The sequence below is a fragment of the Corylus avellana genome, chromosome 10 (assembly GCF_965113065.1).
Source record: "Corylus avellana chromosome 10, dhCorAvel1.hap1.2, whole genome shotgun sequence".
Classification (NCBI taxonomy): Eukaryota; Viridiplantae; Streptophyta; class Magnoliopsida; order Fagales; family Betulaceae; genus Corylus; species Corylus avellana.
The window spans coordinates 22,247,904-22,262,164 of record NC_142499.1 but is presented as its reverse complement, the minus strand read 5'-3'; the positions used below and the strand labels follow the sequence as shown (position 1 = coordinate 22,262,164).

The following is a 14,261-nucleotide window of genomic DNA, read 5'->3' as shown; positions in this document are numbered from 1 at the left end:
TGAGAAAGACGCACTTCTTTCGTCCAGAATTGGTTTGGTCATTGCACTTGTGATGCCGGCCGACTGACCTTGGCCGGCTCTAACAAATGGGAGGATGTTAATTAATTAATTAAGAAAAAATTAGTTTATTAATTAGCAAGAAATTAGTAGTTTGAGGGATTATATTATAACACATGCATTTGGATTTAAGCCAAGAACGTTCGGTCAAAAACTTAAAATTAATTTAAAAATAGGGTAAATATATCTAAAGTTTTTGGGCCAACACGCCAAAATTTTTATCTCCCTAAGTTTTTTTTAAAAAAATTTACTCCATGGGTCAATCGAAATTTTTTTAACCGTTATATTCTTTGAAACGCATCGTTTTACCACGTCAGCATAATAATTTTTTATTAATTTAATTTTTTTAAAAAAAAAAATTTGAAGAGGTGGCCGGAAGCCATCCGCAGGCCACTCCAAACCACCTAGGGGGTGGCCGCAAGCCACCCCTAGTGCATGTAGGCCACCATTTCAATTTTTTTATTAATTTTTTAAATTAAATTAATAAAAAATTATTATGTTGATGTAACAAAACGGTGCATTTTAACCAATCTAACGGTAGTTAAAAAAATTTGATGGTAGAGATTTTTTTGGCATTTCGATTGATGCAGAGAGTAAATTGTCGAAGAAAAAAAAAAAAAAAAACCTTAGAAAAATAAAAATTTTAGCGTGTTGATTCAAGGACTTTAGATATATTTATCCTAAAAAATATATAATGATTTAATTATATTATAATAGATTTGATTAGTTCTAAAGTGATAAAGAAAAATTGAGTAATGTTAAAAGTTATATTTTTATCTCACAAATTAATATTTCACAATGCTATGATGTATTAGTTTCAACTAATACTTACATCAATTTTTTAAATTAATTGAGATTTTCACATTGTTACAAAATCTTTTTTAAATAAAAACTTGTTTAAACGAAGTTCTATATAAAGCCAACTGGAAAAGACAACACACCAACGGCCAATGAGAAAGACGCACTTCTTTCGTCCAGAATTGGCGCTACTCTGCCGCCGGAAACATTTCTTTAAACGAAAATGGAAGACGATGTTGACAGGTAAAGCAGTTACGAAGTTTTTATGAAGAGTATATTAATATATAATTAATGGATTAAGATTTATTTAGGTATATTAAACTCTATTCTCTTTTATATTTTTTGGGCCTAAGCTATAATTAAATATATTAATCACTCACACTCACAAGTGCACAGCAACGAATCACCACCATCTCTGGCTCGAAAGCTCACTCACCTCCTCACTCTATAATACCACACCATTGAAACCAAGCTTCACCGATCTCTATAATCCGATCATCCTCTTTCAGCAAACCCCATGGCCTCGATCGCTCACGCTTTGAAGCTCGCGTTGCTCCGCCAGAGGCAGCAGAACGACGCCGTTGGACTGAACACTCGCTTTACTGCTTACAAGTCGTTTGTCCTCTCGCAGAATTCAGTGAGGTTGAGTAAGAAGTGCAGAAGCTATTCACAGACGAAGCGCTCCGGTTTCGGAGTTCCACACGCCGCCGCGGAGATTGTGGACGACCGCGTTGTGGAGAAGGAAGAGGACTCGAAGGAGAAAGACAGGGTTCTTAGAGTTGGTGTCGTTTGCGGAGGCCCGTCCGCGGAGCGTGGAATTTCGCTTAACTCTGCGAGATCGGTTCTTGATCATATACAGGTACGTCATAAACACATATATATGTAAGTATGTTTGAATATGCGCAAAATCTAGTACTGCATATTTGTAGAGGTGTTGATATGCTGTTTGGTTCTCGGGAAATTAAATGGAAAAAAAGTAATGGAACTTGCTGTCTTTCAATTTTGTTCTTATTAGTTCCTACTTAATTGGGCAGATTAAGTGAAAATTTGGGACTGAAACAACAGTAAGAATTGGAATTCCCCCCCTCTCTCTCTCTCTCTCTTTTTTGGGGGGGCTTATTATTGTCCCGCTCATTTTTTTCCTTTGGTCTTGGAAACCAAACGGAGTGTTAAGTCTCATGTTGACTGTTGTTGGGGACGGATGGTCCTGGTGTGTCTCTGTTGGTGTGTTTGCAGTATACAAGCTGGGAGGCGTGGTTATATTGGTTTTCTTGATGTTTGATAAGGTGGGTTTGTTTCATTTTGTGCCAGGGAGATGATTTGCGTGTGAGTTGCTATTACATTGACTGCAATCTCAATGCCTATGCAATATCCCCTGCTCAGGTTTGTGCAATGTGCATTTATCTAGAATATCAACACATACATACACAAAATTGCAAGATGTTTGTTTTGCTCGAATCCTTGACATAGAATCTTTTCTTTTTTTTTTTCGGGTAAGGTAAGTAATTATATTAAAGGAAGAAAAATTGTACAGAACACAGAGATACACCAGTCAGAAGTACATCACAGAAATTTTCAAGTTAGGAAGATGGCTTATTCTATAGATGAAGTCGTGTCGCCACTTGAGAAACAATATAGTATGGCTACATAATTACTCATGCCTAAAGACATCCTCAGAAAAGCTCCATTAACTTTAAAGTCAGCCATTTTCATGAGCTGATTCAAAACTGTGGAAAGTATTAACTTTAGCTCTTTCCCAATACATAACTTTATGAGAAATATTATACGCATTTTTTGTAGTTTCATGAAAGGTTCCGGAGTTCCTTTCTAACCAGATCAGACATAGAAACGCTTAAGCACTACTAGAAATGCAATATGGGCTAGGGCAGAATGGCCTCAGGAAAGTCTTGGATCTATTTAGTTGGGAAAATAGTTCATGTGAGGGAGTTTTAAGCTTCGAGGTCCAGGTTCAGGAGATGATACAGAATTGCCTCTAGCTCTTAGCTGTGGGATCTTCCGGATTTTTGTTTGTTTGTTAATGTATTGATCAAGGGTTACTAACCATATTTCATGTCGTTATCAATGAATATTCCACTTGGTGTCCATTTTTTCCATTTCAAGAGGAGTTGTTGAATGTGTTTTATTCATCTGGCTCTTGGCTTCCATTGGACCTTTTATTTGGGCTGTAGTTTTTAGCCATGGCTCTATATGCTTGGCTTATTTATTTGTTTTGGGTTGACATGCAACTAATTCATTAAAAGATCCCTGGAACAGCAACTTGCTCAACAGGAGCAAATAATTTTTTTTATTATTATTATTATTCTCATCTAAAATCAATTGGTGGTTCTTTGCTTATGAATTATTTAATCGACTCATAACATGCATATTAGATGAAAACAAATTAACAGGCTTCTGCAAAAACCTTCTTCTTAGAAGATATTTTTTGTCTTTTAATTTCCTCCTGTATCACGTTTACAGGCATACTCAAACACTCCTGCAGATTTTGATTTTAAACTTGAAAAGTAAGATGGCCTTTTAACTATGGTATTTACTCTCTTTTATGTAACTGAAAATGTTGAGATGGCTTACTTTCTTGGTTTTATTTTTATAGCCTTGCCCAAGGTTTCCAGTCTTTGTCTGAATTTGCAGAACATCTTGCTGCTTCTGTAGACATAGTGTTCCCAGTTATACATGGTAAATTTGGTGAAGATGGTGGCATTCAGGTGTAGTATATTACAGCCCTTAACATCTCAAATACACAAGCACAAATACATATCAGTATTTTTTTTTTTTCTTTATGACTTTTGAATGGGTTATGGATTGATAGGATCTAAGTAAAATGGATGCATATGATGGAATTTTCAGGAGCTCTTGGAGGAATATAATATTCCATTCGTTGGCACAGGATCAAATGAGTGTCTTCAAGCATTTGACAAGGTAAAAGAAACTCTTTGGTCTCATTAAAAATAATTTTATTTATATACAAGGTTATACTAGATCATTCTGTATTTTGACGCCAGAATCAGTTCATATGCTCTTATACACCAGACATTTAGAGGACCTTAAAGTTGCTAGCTTCATTGAAGGGAGCCAATTCTAACATGACATGTAGGACATTTAATTGGAAGACTTCATCTAGAACCTCTATATATATTTTTTTACACCATCTTGAGGCATGATGCTGTCATTTGGCCTGCATTAGGTAGGTTTCTTGTAACATTGGTTTCCAAGATTATACTTGCAAGCTGCATGTGTTAGAAACCAGGTATAAGGTGGCTTGAGTGTGTATTTTGGGATGCACTTGGCCAGGAATGAAGCTGAATAAACGAACCTCTTGTATCTTCATATTTTCATTTTTTTTAATGATGGAAGTTATGAATTTACATTAATTATTTTACATAACCTAAACTAACAGCATGGACCCTGTTTCCTAATCTGAGAAGAATCTCAGATATATAAAGTCCAGCAAAATTATCATTGTTTTACATTGAATGGATGCTCTGTACAAAACTCATCTTCGTGTCTCTTTAGTATACTGTTTAATGTTAATTATGTCAGAATTGTCTATTTCTTTGTTAGGAAAAACACTAACCATTTGTCCCATTGACTAATTGGCAGTATGATGCATCTATGGAGCTCAGCAAACTGGGATTCATAACAGCACCTAGTTTTTTAGTGCAGGTATTTTCTCAACCAAGTTATATTTGTTGATAACTAATCACACTTTGTCATGTTTGCCCTGTAGGATAACTACATATATGTTCAAATTCTACAAGCATAATATTTTTTGTAACAAAGCTGTGACATTTTTCTCATATATGTTTGATGATTTTTGTTTAGCACCACAAAGTGTATCTTAAAACCTTTAGCTTTAATCAAGAGTAGCCTTTGGATGCTAAGTATAATTATATGAAATAAATTGCATATAGAGCTTCTTTGAGATCCTAAGCTCCCAGGCAGTGGGATAATTTGTTTGGATTGGTAGAAGTAATCAAAAGAATTTTTTGCTATTTTGGATTTTAGATTTGTTGCATCCCTTTTAATGATTTAGTGAATGTTAGAGGCTCCTATCTGCTTACTGACTACTTCTGATTTTAGTTTCTATCTAAATAGTTCTTTTGAGATTTGAGACAGATTCAAGTGGTAATTTCAGTTTTAGATTCAGTTGAATTTTCAAAACTCTTTGGTTTTCTGCTGACTACTGGAATGACTTTTAGGGAAGTGAAAGGAATGAACCTGAACTATCAAAGTGGTTTGCTAGAAATCAGCTGGACCCTTACTCAGGGAAAGTTGTGGTAAGGCACATTTTTCATGTTGCCGTTAGAAGTTTGTGATGTGTTGAAGATCTTTCTCGTACTATTTCAGGTAAAACCAGCAAGAGCTGGATCAAGCATTGGTGTCAAAGTTGCATATGGTGTGCAAGATTCTTTGACGAAAGCTAATGAAATTATTTCAGAGGTAAGCTGGTTTTCTTGAGACTTGACTGTGAGGCTTGGTTAAAAATTTGTCAACTTAATTGAAAAACGTTGAACTAATTTGACATAGGAAATGAGATTTTTTTAAAATAAAAAATAAAATAAAAAACATGTTACTTAAAAGTTACTGCATAGAAATTAATTGAAGGTATAGAATTATGAAATCAAATTTTCTTCAAGATGTGGCTGCAAAGTTTGACTCCAAAACCCTCTGAATGATAAATTTTATCTTATAAAATCTTTGCTCTTTGTAATCTTTGATAGGGTATTGATGATAGAGTCCTTACTGAATTATTTCTCGAAGGAGGGAGTGAGTTTACAGCTATTGTTCTTGATGTGGGATCTGGTTTGGATTGCCATCCTGTTGTACTACTGCCAACTGAGGTACGAGCTCTCTTGGTGTCTTTTTTCCTTTGATTCATTTTGTGGTAATCTCTAATCCTGATCTTCAATTCCATGGTAATGGTGATGCAAGAGAGAATGATATAATAATTATAGAATGTACTAAAATTATATACTGCCTTGAAAGGAAAAATAAGAAAAATCAATACTGCAAAGGATTTGTTCCAAATTATGACTTTAGGGGAGGGCTTTGCGAAGCAAATCCTCTTTTTGTGATTAATAAGAATTGGTAAATTTAGTTTAAAAATACTATATCAGTACTTGTATATATTACTCAGTCATAAATTGGTCACTAAAACAGAGTATCCTCAAATTAAAAATGTTTCATATTCTTAGTTGTATCTATAAGAAAAGTTATAGGAATAGTTCCTCTTATCTTTATAGTGCTTGTAATACTTAAAGGTTGATCTATTATATTTGTGTATTAAAGGTGCTTGGAGAAAAGTATTCACCAAAAAAAAAAAAAGGTGTTTGGAGAAAATTGACACAAAAGTGATACATTTGTTTTATTCTCCAGTTGAGTTCCTGAAGGATTAACATTTGGGTTGGAAAATGGACTTTTAGCTCAAACTATGGGTTAAACCTTGTTTAGCGTAGAAACAAAATAATTTGTGAATATGAAATAAGCTGAAAAGTTGAAATATCGGGTCTAGGTATGGGAGGGTTTGAAAATTCATTTCGAGACAAGTTGCACTTCCAATGCAAGTAAAAATAAATTGTGGAAGTAATGAAATGTTTAGACCTTCATGGCTGAAACTATTATTATTTGTATGGGGTGTCATTAATTATTGGCTAGTGAAGGTTTTGAATGATGTTGTGAATTTAGTTTGTGTTTTAAATGACCAGGTGGAGCTTCAATTCCATGGCAGTGGTGATGCAAGAGAGAATGATGCAATTTTTAATTACCGAAGAAAGTATCTTCCAACACAGCAGGTACAGTAGTGACACATCTTGCGATGTTGCATACGCATGTAAATACATTGATACATAATCCTTAAAAGCATTTGTGCATGCTATAAAGGATTTTTGCAATAATTATTTCTTAAGTGAGACTGTATAATGAGGTAATACATTCTATTCTTTTCTTGCTCTCTTTCATCTTTCTAATTGTCAGAACTCTATGCATACTATACAGGTTGTTTATCACACTCCACCTCGTTTTCCAATAGATGTAATAGAAGTTATCCGAGAAGGAGCATCTTTGTTATTCCAAAGGCTTGGCCTATGTGATTTTGCTCGAATTGATGGATGGTATTTGCCTAATTCTGTTAATATGTTGTCATTTTCCAAAAGCAAATTTGGAAGGACTGAATCGGGTAACATATTATTTACTGATATCAACCTGGTAAGTTGGGTGTCTGATTATCCTTGCCAGTTTCATGACCAGTATTGATTCTTCCTTCTTGTTCCATATTGATTTTGTTGTATGTATCAGATCAGCGGAATGGAGCAGACCAGCTTTTTATTTCAGCAAGCTTCAAAGGTAATTCCGAATTTAACCATGTGAAGCAATGAAGTTATGGCAGCTTCTAAATGGTTTCAGAGACCATTTGTAATCATAGTGTTTTGATGTACAAAGAACAACATCCTAATTTTTTTTCTTCTCATTTTGCCTTTTTTTTAACGGAATTTTTTTAAACCTACCTAGTGCATTCTAAGGCATCTTTAAATGTTGCTATGGAAATATTACGTTTCATGCCTTTTGCATGCCCTTGTAAAGGGGCTTGGTGACCATTTACTGTGTGCATTTTTTTTTTTAATTCCTTAAATCATTATATTAATAACATTTTCTGTGCTGCTACTTAACAATAAAAAAGAAGTTACTATCTCCAATATCCAGGTTGGATTTTCTCATTCAAACATTCTTCGGAGCATTATTTTCCATGCTTGCTTGCGATTTCCCAATCTTGCTTCATTCAGTAGTGGATCAAGGCATTTGCCTAGAAGATCAAAGTCCTCTCAGATTAGAGAAGTAATTTCCAATGAGGAAAGCACCCGCAAAGTTTCTGTCATTTTTGGAGGGGACACATCTGAGCGGCAAGTATCTCTTATGAGTGGAACAAATGTTTGGCTCAATTTGCAAGCTTTTGATGATGTAAGTGTCATTCAGCGAGATGTTGGTATATGAAGTGGTCTTGCTTACCTAATGGTTTGGTGGTGCAATTGCTGAAGCATAACTTGCTTTTAGAGTTTTTCTTTTATAATTTTTTTAGAATATCTAGATGATAAATGATAAGCATGAATTGACTATTGTACGGATAGATTTTTCACATTCACTTAAATTTTAATCCATAATCTGGTATAGGTGCAAAATCTTAAAGATGGTTCACTGCAGATTTATAAAAGAGGAATGTTTCATAAATGTTACGAGTCTGCATAGAGGAATTTTCGCAGGCTAGTCCATGAATGCACTCAAAATTAATTTTGGTTATTTGTTACTGAACAAAAAAAATGCATTTACATTCTATATTATACTTAAAAGTTTTTCATTTTTAGTCAAAGTGCATTCCAGATATCATATAATGTATGAGTTGGTATATTTGGTGGCTACAGCTTGAAGTAACTCCATGTTTGCTTGCTCCCACAAGTGAATATTCCTCTAGTGTGGATTCAGACAATAAGGAAAATGATGTGAGCTCCAGAACAGTTTGGTCATTACCGTAAGTGTCAGTATTTTGTTCCTCCCTCTCTCTCTCTCTCTCTCTCTCTCTCTCTAGGGACAGAAGAAAGGAAAACAATATTTGTGCATCACATAAGGTTGTCCATAGTTTCAGTATGTTTACGTGCATTTACAAATAATGTGTTTATTATAGAGTCAGATACAAGAAGTTGCCATCACCCACATCTGTAGCGTGTTGCTTTTCATAGTTTATCTGCTTCTTCAGTAATGATTTTTGCAATATCTTCTACATAGATTTAATACCCTTGAGATCATTCTATTAACCTTTAGTTCAACAAGCTGTATCATAAATGTAAAAGATCGAGAGAGCATGGCTGAGCATAAATAGATGACTTTCGCATCACAAAACCTAACTTTCTCATCACCAAGGTTTTGTAATTTTTTAAGCATGTATAGATTGGTTGGTATGGCCATTATGTTGCTTTTTTATACATTTGTTTTACACACTTCAAATCTGTAAATTTATTTCTTTGTCTACAGCTATTCTCTTGTGCTAAGACACACAACAGAAGAAGTGATTGCTGCATGCATAGAGGCAATTGAACCAACTCGGGCTGCACTGACATCTCAGTTACGGAACATAGTGATGAATGATCTCATGGAAGGTCTGGCAAAACACAGTTGGTTCACAGGGTTTGATATTGCTGATGAACCACCTATGAGATTTTCTTTGGAGCAATGGATCAAGCAAGCCAAGGAAGTTCAGGCAACAGTTTTTATTGCAGGTTTTGCTTTTCAGTCAAATTCCAGATAACTTAAAACTAATGCTTGATGAGTGGGTTGGGTATATAATTTTTTAAAAAAAATTTATTTATTTAATGAAAATTCACCCTTTATATAATGTACTATTCTGAATACAGTCAATATGTGGACTCTGCTTCTTGAATCATCTTTGCATGAATAGAATTTATTGACAAATCCTTGCAAAAGTTTTCTTACTTTGGTTGTTGTGGATATAAAAATACAAGAAATATATGTTTCACTTACTAGTTATCATCAGATGTACTATGTTATAACATGTTATACTTTGGTCTTTATGAGGTTTATCTATTATTATGTGTAGTGCATGGAGGCATTGGTGAAGATGGTACACTTCAGGCTATGTTGGAAGCTGAAGGAGTTTCTTATACAGGTCCTTTTTCTTATCAACAACTGTTTCAAGAGAAATATAATTTCTTCTGGTATCAATGCTCATTTTTCCTTTTCATTTTTCAATTGAAGGCCCTGGAATGATTCCTTCAAAGACCTGTATGGACAAAGTTGCAACATCTCTTGCTCTTAACCATGTATGGCAACTGATCTTCTTAAATATAAGTGGTGTTTTGCTGATATCATTATTCCTCGGTATGGGTTGCATCTTTCCTCCATAAGCATGCGTTAAATCTCTTGATATATACAGCTTGCAACCTTGGGAGTTCTTACCATAAACAAAGATGTGCGGAGAAAAGAGGATCTCCTGAACATGCCCATACTAGATGTATGGCATGATTTGACCGCAAAGCTTCGGTGTGAAACATTATGTGTTAAACCAGCAAGAGATGGATGTTCAACTGGGGTTGCAAGATTATGGTAGGTTTATACCCCTTGTTAATGTCATTTTTCATGTGCTATGGATGAATGGATGTTAGAAAACATGCCACCTGTTCAAGTGAATTCATTTATGTGGCGCCTATAGCGAAATTTTGTTGTACAGATTTCAATCACATGGTACTAAATGTTTTTGTTCATGCAGCTGTGCCAAGGACCTTGAAGTGTATGTGAAAGCATTGGAGGACTGCCTTCTAAGGATTCCTTCAAATAGTTTGTCAAAGGTACATATAATGGTTTTTTATTTTTATTTTTGGTTGCCAATATGGCCTTTTTGTCTTTATGGCATGTCCTATCTGTAAAATTTGTTACAAGTATCTTTATCTTAAAATATGATACGCAACCTTGCTTTTCCTCGAGCATTATACTCTTTGTTTGACAACAACTTTGCAATGTAACTTGCTTACAAATCCTTTATAATAAAATGAAAGGATAGATGGCAGTACTTGCCTGAGGCAAGCATAACAACTGGTGTGAGAGCTATCAGATTCCTGAATTATAAGCGAATGAGATATATGTAATTCAGAAGTATATTGTCTTTTATTCTATGACATCCTGGCTATCTAAAAAGTCATTAATAAATCCACCATTATGCCATTTAATCATTTATCATTATTGAAAGTATAGAGTTAGTTGTTTGTTAGGCTTCTCCACTTTAGTGACTAGTTTTATTACATTTCTCACTAAGATTTAAATTCAATTGCAATATATTAAGTTATTATAGATCTCCCTCAATCATCATTTAGCTTTGTACATGCAACAATTGAAATGCCATTATCAACTTCTAATTTTGTACCCTGTGTATATGTCCTTTTCATTAATATACAGGCACATGGAGTGATTGAGATGCCAAACCCTCCTCCAAATCTATTAATCTTTGAACCTTTTATTGAGACTGATGAGATAATTGTTTCATCCAATTCCACAAATGAAAATGGACATCGCCTTATGTGGAAAGGATGCAGTAGATGGGTGGAAATAACTGTTGGTGTTATAGGAAAGCGTGGATCCATGCACTCATTGAGTCCTAGTGTTACTGTCAAGGAGACTGGTGATATCTTGTCACTAGAGGAGAAATTCCAAGGTATGTCTTTGCCTGTAGTTATTCATTATTGCACCAAAAAAAAAAAAGAGCCAGAAGTGCATTATGGCTCCTGTTTTCTTCTTGCGTGTCATTAATTAATTACAGTATTGGCGTGATGATGTATCACCTTTGAGCAAATGTCTAATAAAGCATATAAATGTGAAGATAGATCCTATTTTAGGGATTTGGCTGAATAACCCTTAGTGGGTGAAGCATCCCTATCTTAGCAATTAGCATAATTATTACTGCTCTATTTTGATGCTCAGCAGCAGTGCCTCTACCAAAAATTAAGCAAAAGGCGAGAAGTAAAAGTATGGAACATGATGTAACCTTACTGTTTTGCATCACGAGGACATTGCTTTGTCAATCTTTATTGCACACTGCTTTTAATTTCCAAACCTTACGGAGATATTACTTCGTTGACAGGTGGGACTGGCATCAATCTGACTCCACCCCCGTTATCAATTATCAGGTTTTTTTTAAGAATCTCATACTTTGGAAAATGAAGTTTTTTTTGGTTATCAGATTCTATTGTCACATATCTTCCAGGAGACGCTTTACTTCATGTTATCTAATAGCATCGGATTCTATTGTGCTTTCTGTGGCGCTTATGTGTCTTTCATGTTGACGTGTTCTGTGTACAACATTGTCTTTGGTCCATAATTTCTTGGTGCTGTCTTTGTGGAAGATACGTATCTTCCTGAAGTAGTGTATTACAAACATCTGCACTATTATCATTAATTGAATAGTTGTCTGCTTGACTTTATATGTCTGCATTTTTTGTTATAATGAATAATCAAGGTAGGGTTAGGAACTCTTACATTCCTGTATGTGACACCACACTGGTAGCAGAGCTTTTGGAACCTGTATTGTTTGTTTCATTATAAAACATACTGTGTCATGTCTTACTTTTTTACTACCAATATCTTTGTATTTATTTGGAATTATTCTTTGTGTCCTGCTCTTTTCCGTGAATCAGTAAAGAGGCCTTGGAGAGATGTAAAGAACATATTGAACTCATTGCAAACACTCTGCAACTAGAAGGATTTTCTCGGATTGATGCATTTGTCAATGTTGACAGCGGAGAGGTATGTTGATTTCATTATGTCACATGACATGCTTTTCCCCATTGCCTTATGCATGAACATGTGCTTTAGAGGGCATATTAATTCTACGAAGGGACCTTTTTTCTTCTTTTTTTTTCTTTTTGCCTTGTGTTTTTGGGTAGGGCCACTAAGAGATGGTCAATGTTATCTCGTGGTGTGAATCATTTTAGTCTTGGGGATCCACGTGTGCTGCCATTTTCAAATGAAAGATACCGCCTTCAAGTAATCATGAATCATTAATGGAAGACCTTATTGATTGTTGTTGACATCTTTTTAATTCCACTTTCACTGTTTGCAGGTGTTGATCATAGAGGTCAATACAGTGCCTGGAATGACACCTTCCACTGTTCTGATTCATCAGGTAAATCAACGCTCTCTCTCTCTCTCTCTCAACCCGGGCAGAACCAGATTTTTAGATAAGAAAAACTTAAAAATAAATAAATAATATTGAGGGGTCCAACTCATATAAGCTTAAGCCGATAGAAAATGATAAATTTAATCATTTAATTAGTATTTTAACATTCTCCTCATGTATGGACCAAATAACACATAGAATATTGTATTTGAAAGTGGAAGTTAAAGTGTAGAGTCAAAGATCGAAGTTAAGGCCTCAGTTTTGCTATCATGTTCAATAATCACTTATTCCAAAAAGTCGTAACTTAATATGGTATCGTGTTAAATCATCAGCTTACTATTTTTTTTTTAAAAAAAAAAATCATGTTAAATTACTAGCTATCCAAAAGCTTAACCGATAGTAAATGGTGAATTTAATAATTTTATTAATATTTTAACAATGTACAATGAAAATTGATTTGATTAGTTGGAAAGCAGTATCAGCCAAGGGACTAATTAGTTTCTACTGAGAATTGAATTGGGAATTGATAACTTCTTGTATCTCACATGTTGGAAAAAAGTCGGTTTTAAAAAAAAATCAAGTGATAGATGTATATAAAAACAGTGGCTATTCATTTTTAACGGGCACGCACATGCTGCACGATGATATCTCTCACAGGAAGCTCTGTGTACATCTCAGGCACTAGCAGAGCAGCCACCCATGTATCCTCGCCAGTTCTTCCGTTTGCTGCTTGATTTGGCGTTAGAGAGATCCACGTGACACTCTTGCGTTTGATTTTTCTACAAGAAGTTTATTTTTGTAATTAAACGTGTGATTAAGAAAACAACCGTCTTTATGGTCGGGTTTGAGATAAACGTGTGATAAAGGGTAATGTAACTTTTACTATAAATCCATATGTCACACTTCAGCCATTAAATAATTAAATTTACTTATTAAATTTTGTTGCTTAGTTTTTACTCTAAAGAAATTTAATTTGTCAATTTAATTAAGTAATGATTAACGTGATAATTGTCACTTGGTGCTGCAGTAATAACTATATTATCTCAAGCATTTTTTATTTATTTATTTTTTTTTTTATCTTAATCGCCTATATCATTAACTATGCTAACCATATGCATAAGCGGTAGAATCCGTCTATGCGGCTGCCAAATTGAGGCAGCAAGCGTCGTCCAAACGTGTGGCTGCTTCTAAAAAATAAAATAATAATAAAAAACAAAAATAAAAATTTTGTTATTTTTTTATGTTAGCTAAATTTTGATGAGCTAATATTTGGGTTTTAATGCCTCAAAACTTATTTTTAGATTTAAAATTAAAACATAGGGGTGGAAGATTAATCCGGATTCGGATATGTTAAATTTGGTGTTAATGCCTCAAATTCAGTCATTTATAATCCCCTCATAACCTCTTTCTTTTTTAATAAATAAAAAAAAATAAAAAAATAAAATCTCACTTGGCAGAGGTTTGGCTGACTATTGGCAGCCGAAAATCTCCACTCTAAGCGGTAAGTCTTTGTCTCTCTTGTAGGAGTTGAGATTTTCGACAGCTTGGAGTCATCCTAGCGCCGGCCAAATCTGACATGGCCAATTTTTTTTTTTTTTTTTTTAAATTGAAGAAGAAAGATATTAAAGGGAAATCCCAATTTAAAATATTAACACTAAATTTGAGGTATTAGCACCAAATTTGAGGCATTAGCACCAAATTTAGGATAATTAAATCT

General features: G+C 34.4%; 1 protein-coding gene across 2 annotated transcripts; it reads left to right on the top strand.

The window, feature by feature from the left end:
- The first annotated feature begins 1,023 nt into the window (after positions 1-1,023).
- On the top strand, positions 1,024-13,493 carry LOC132161726 (D-alanine-D-alanine ligase family). Of its 2 annotated transcripts, XM_059571909.2 has the most exons (25): positions 1,024-1,098; positions 1,365-1,714; positions 2,167-2,238; positions 3,334-3,377; positions 3,467-3,578; positions 3,721-3,792; positions 4,474-4,536; positions 5,073-5,150; positions 5,221-5,313; positions 5,595-5,714; positions 6,579-6,665; positions 6,868-7,077; positions 7,168-7,215; positions 7,573-7,827; positions 8,286-8,392; positions 8,893-9,137; positions 9,476-9,544; positions 9,634-9,698; positions 9,812-9,981; positions 10,145-10,223; positions 10,828-11,083; positions 11,510-11,555; positions 12,063-12,171; positions 12,488-12,550; positions 13,223-13,493. In XM_059571909.2, exons 1-25 carry the CDS (start codon positions 1,089-1,091, stop codon positions 13,301-13,303), a joined length of 2,904 nt encoding a protein of 967 aa, XP_059427892.2. In that variant the 5' UTR covers positions 1,024-1,088; the 3' UTR covers positions 13,304-13,493. The 2 variants fall into 2 exon arrangements, with proteins under 2 accessions (XP_059427892.2, XP_059427893.2); XM_059571910.2 differs by lacking the exon at positions 1,024-1,098 and having other exon boundaries at positions 1,628-1,714; positions 3,505-3,578.
- Positions 13,494-14,261: the final 768 nt, after the last annotated feature.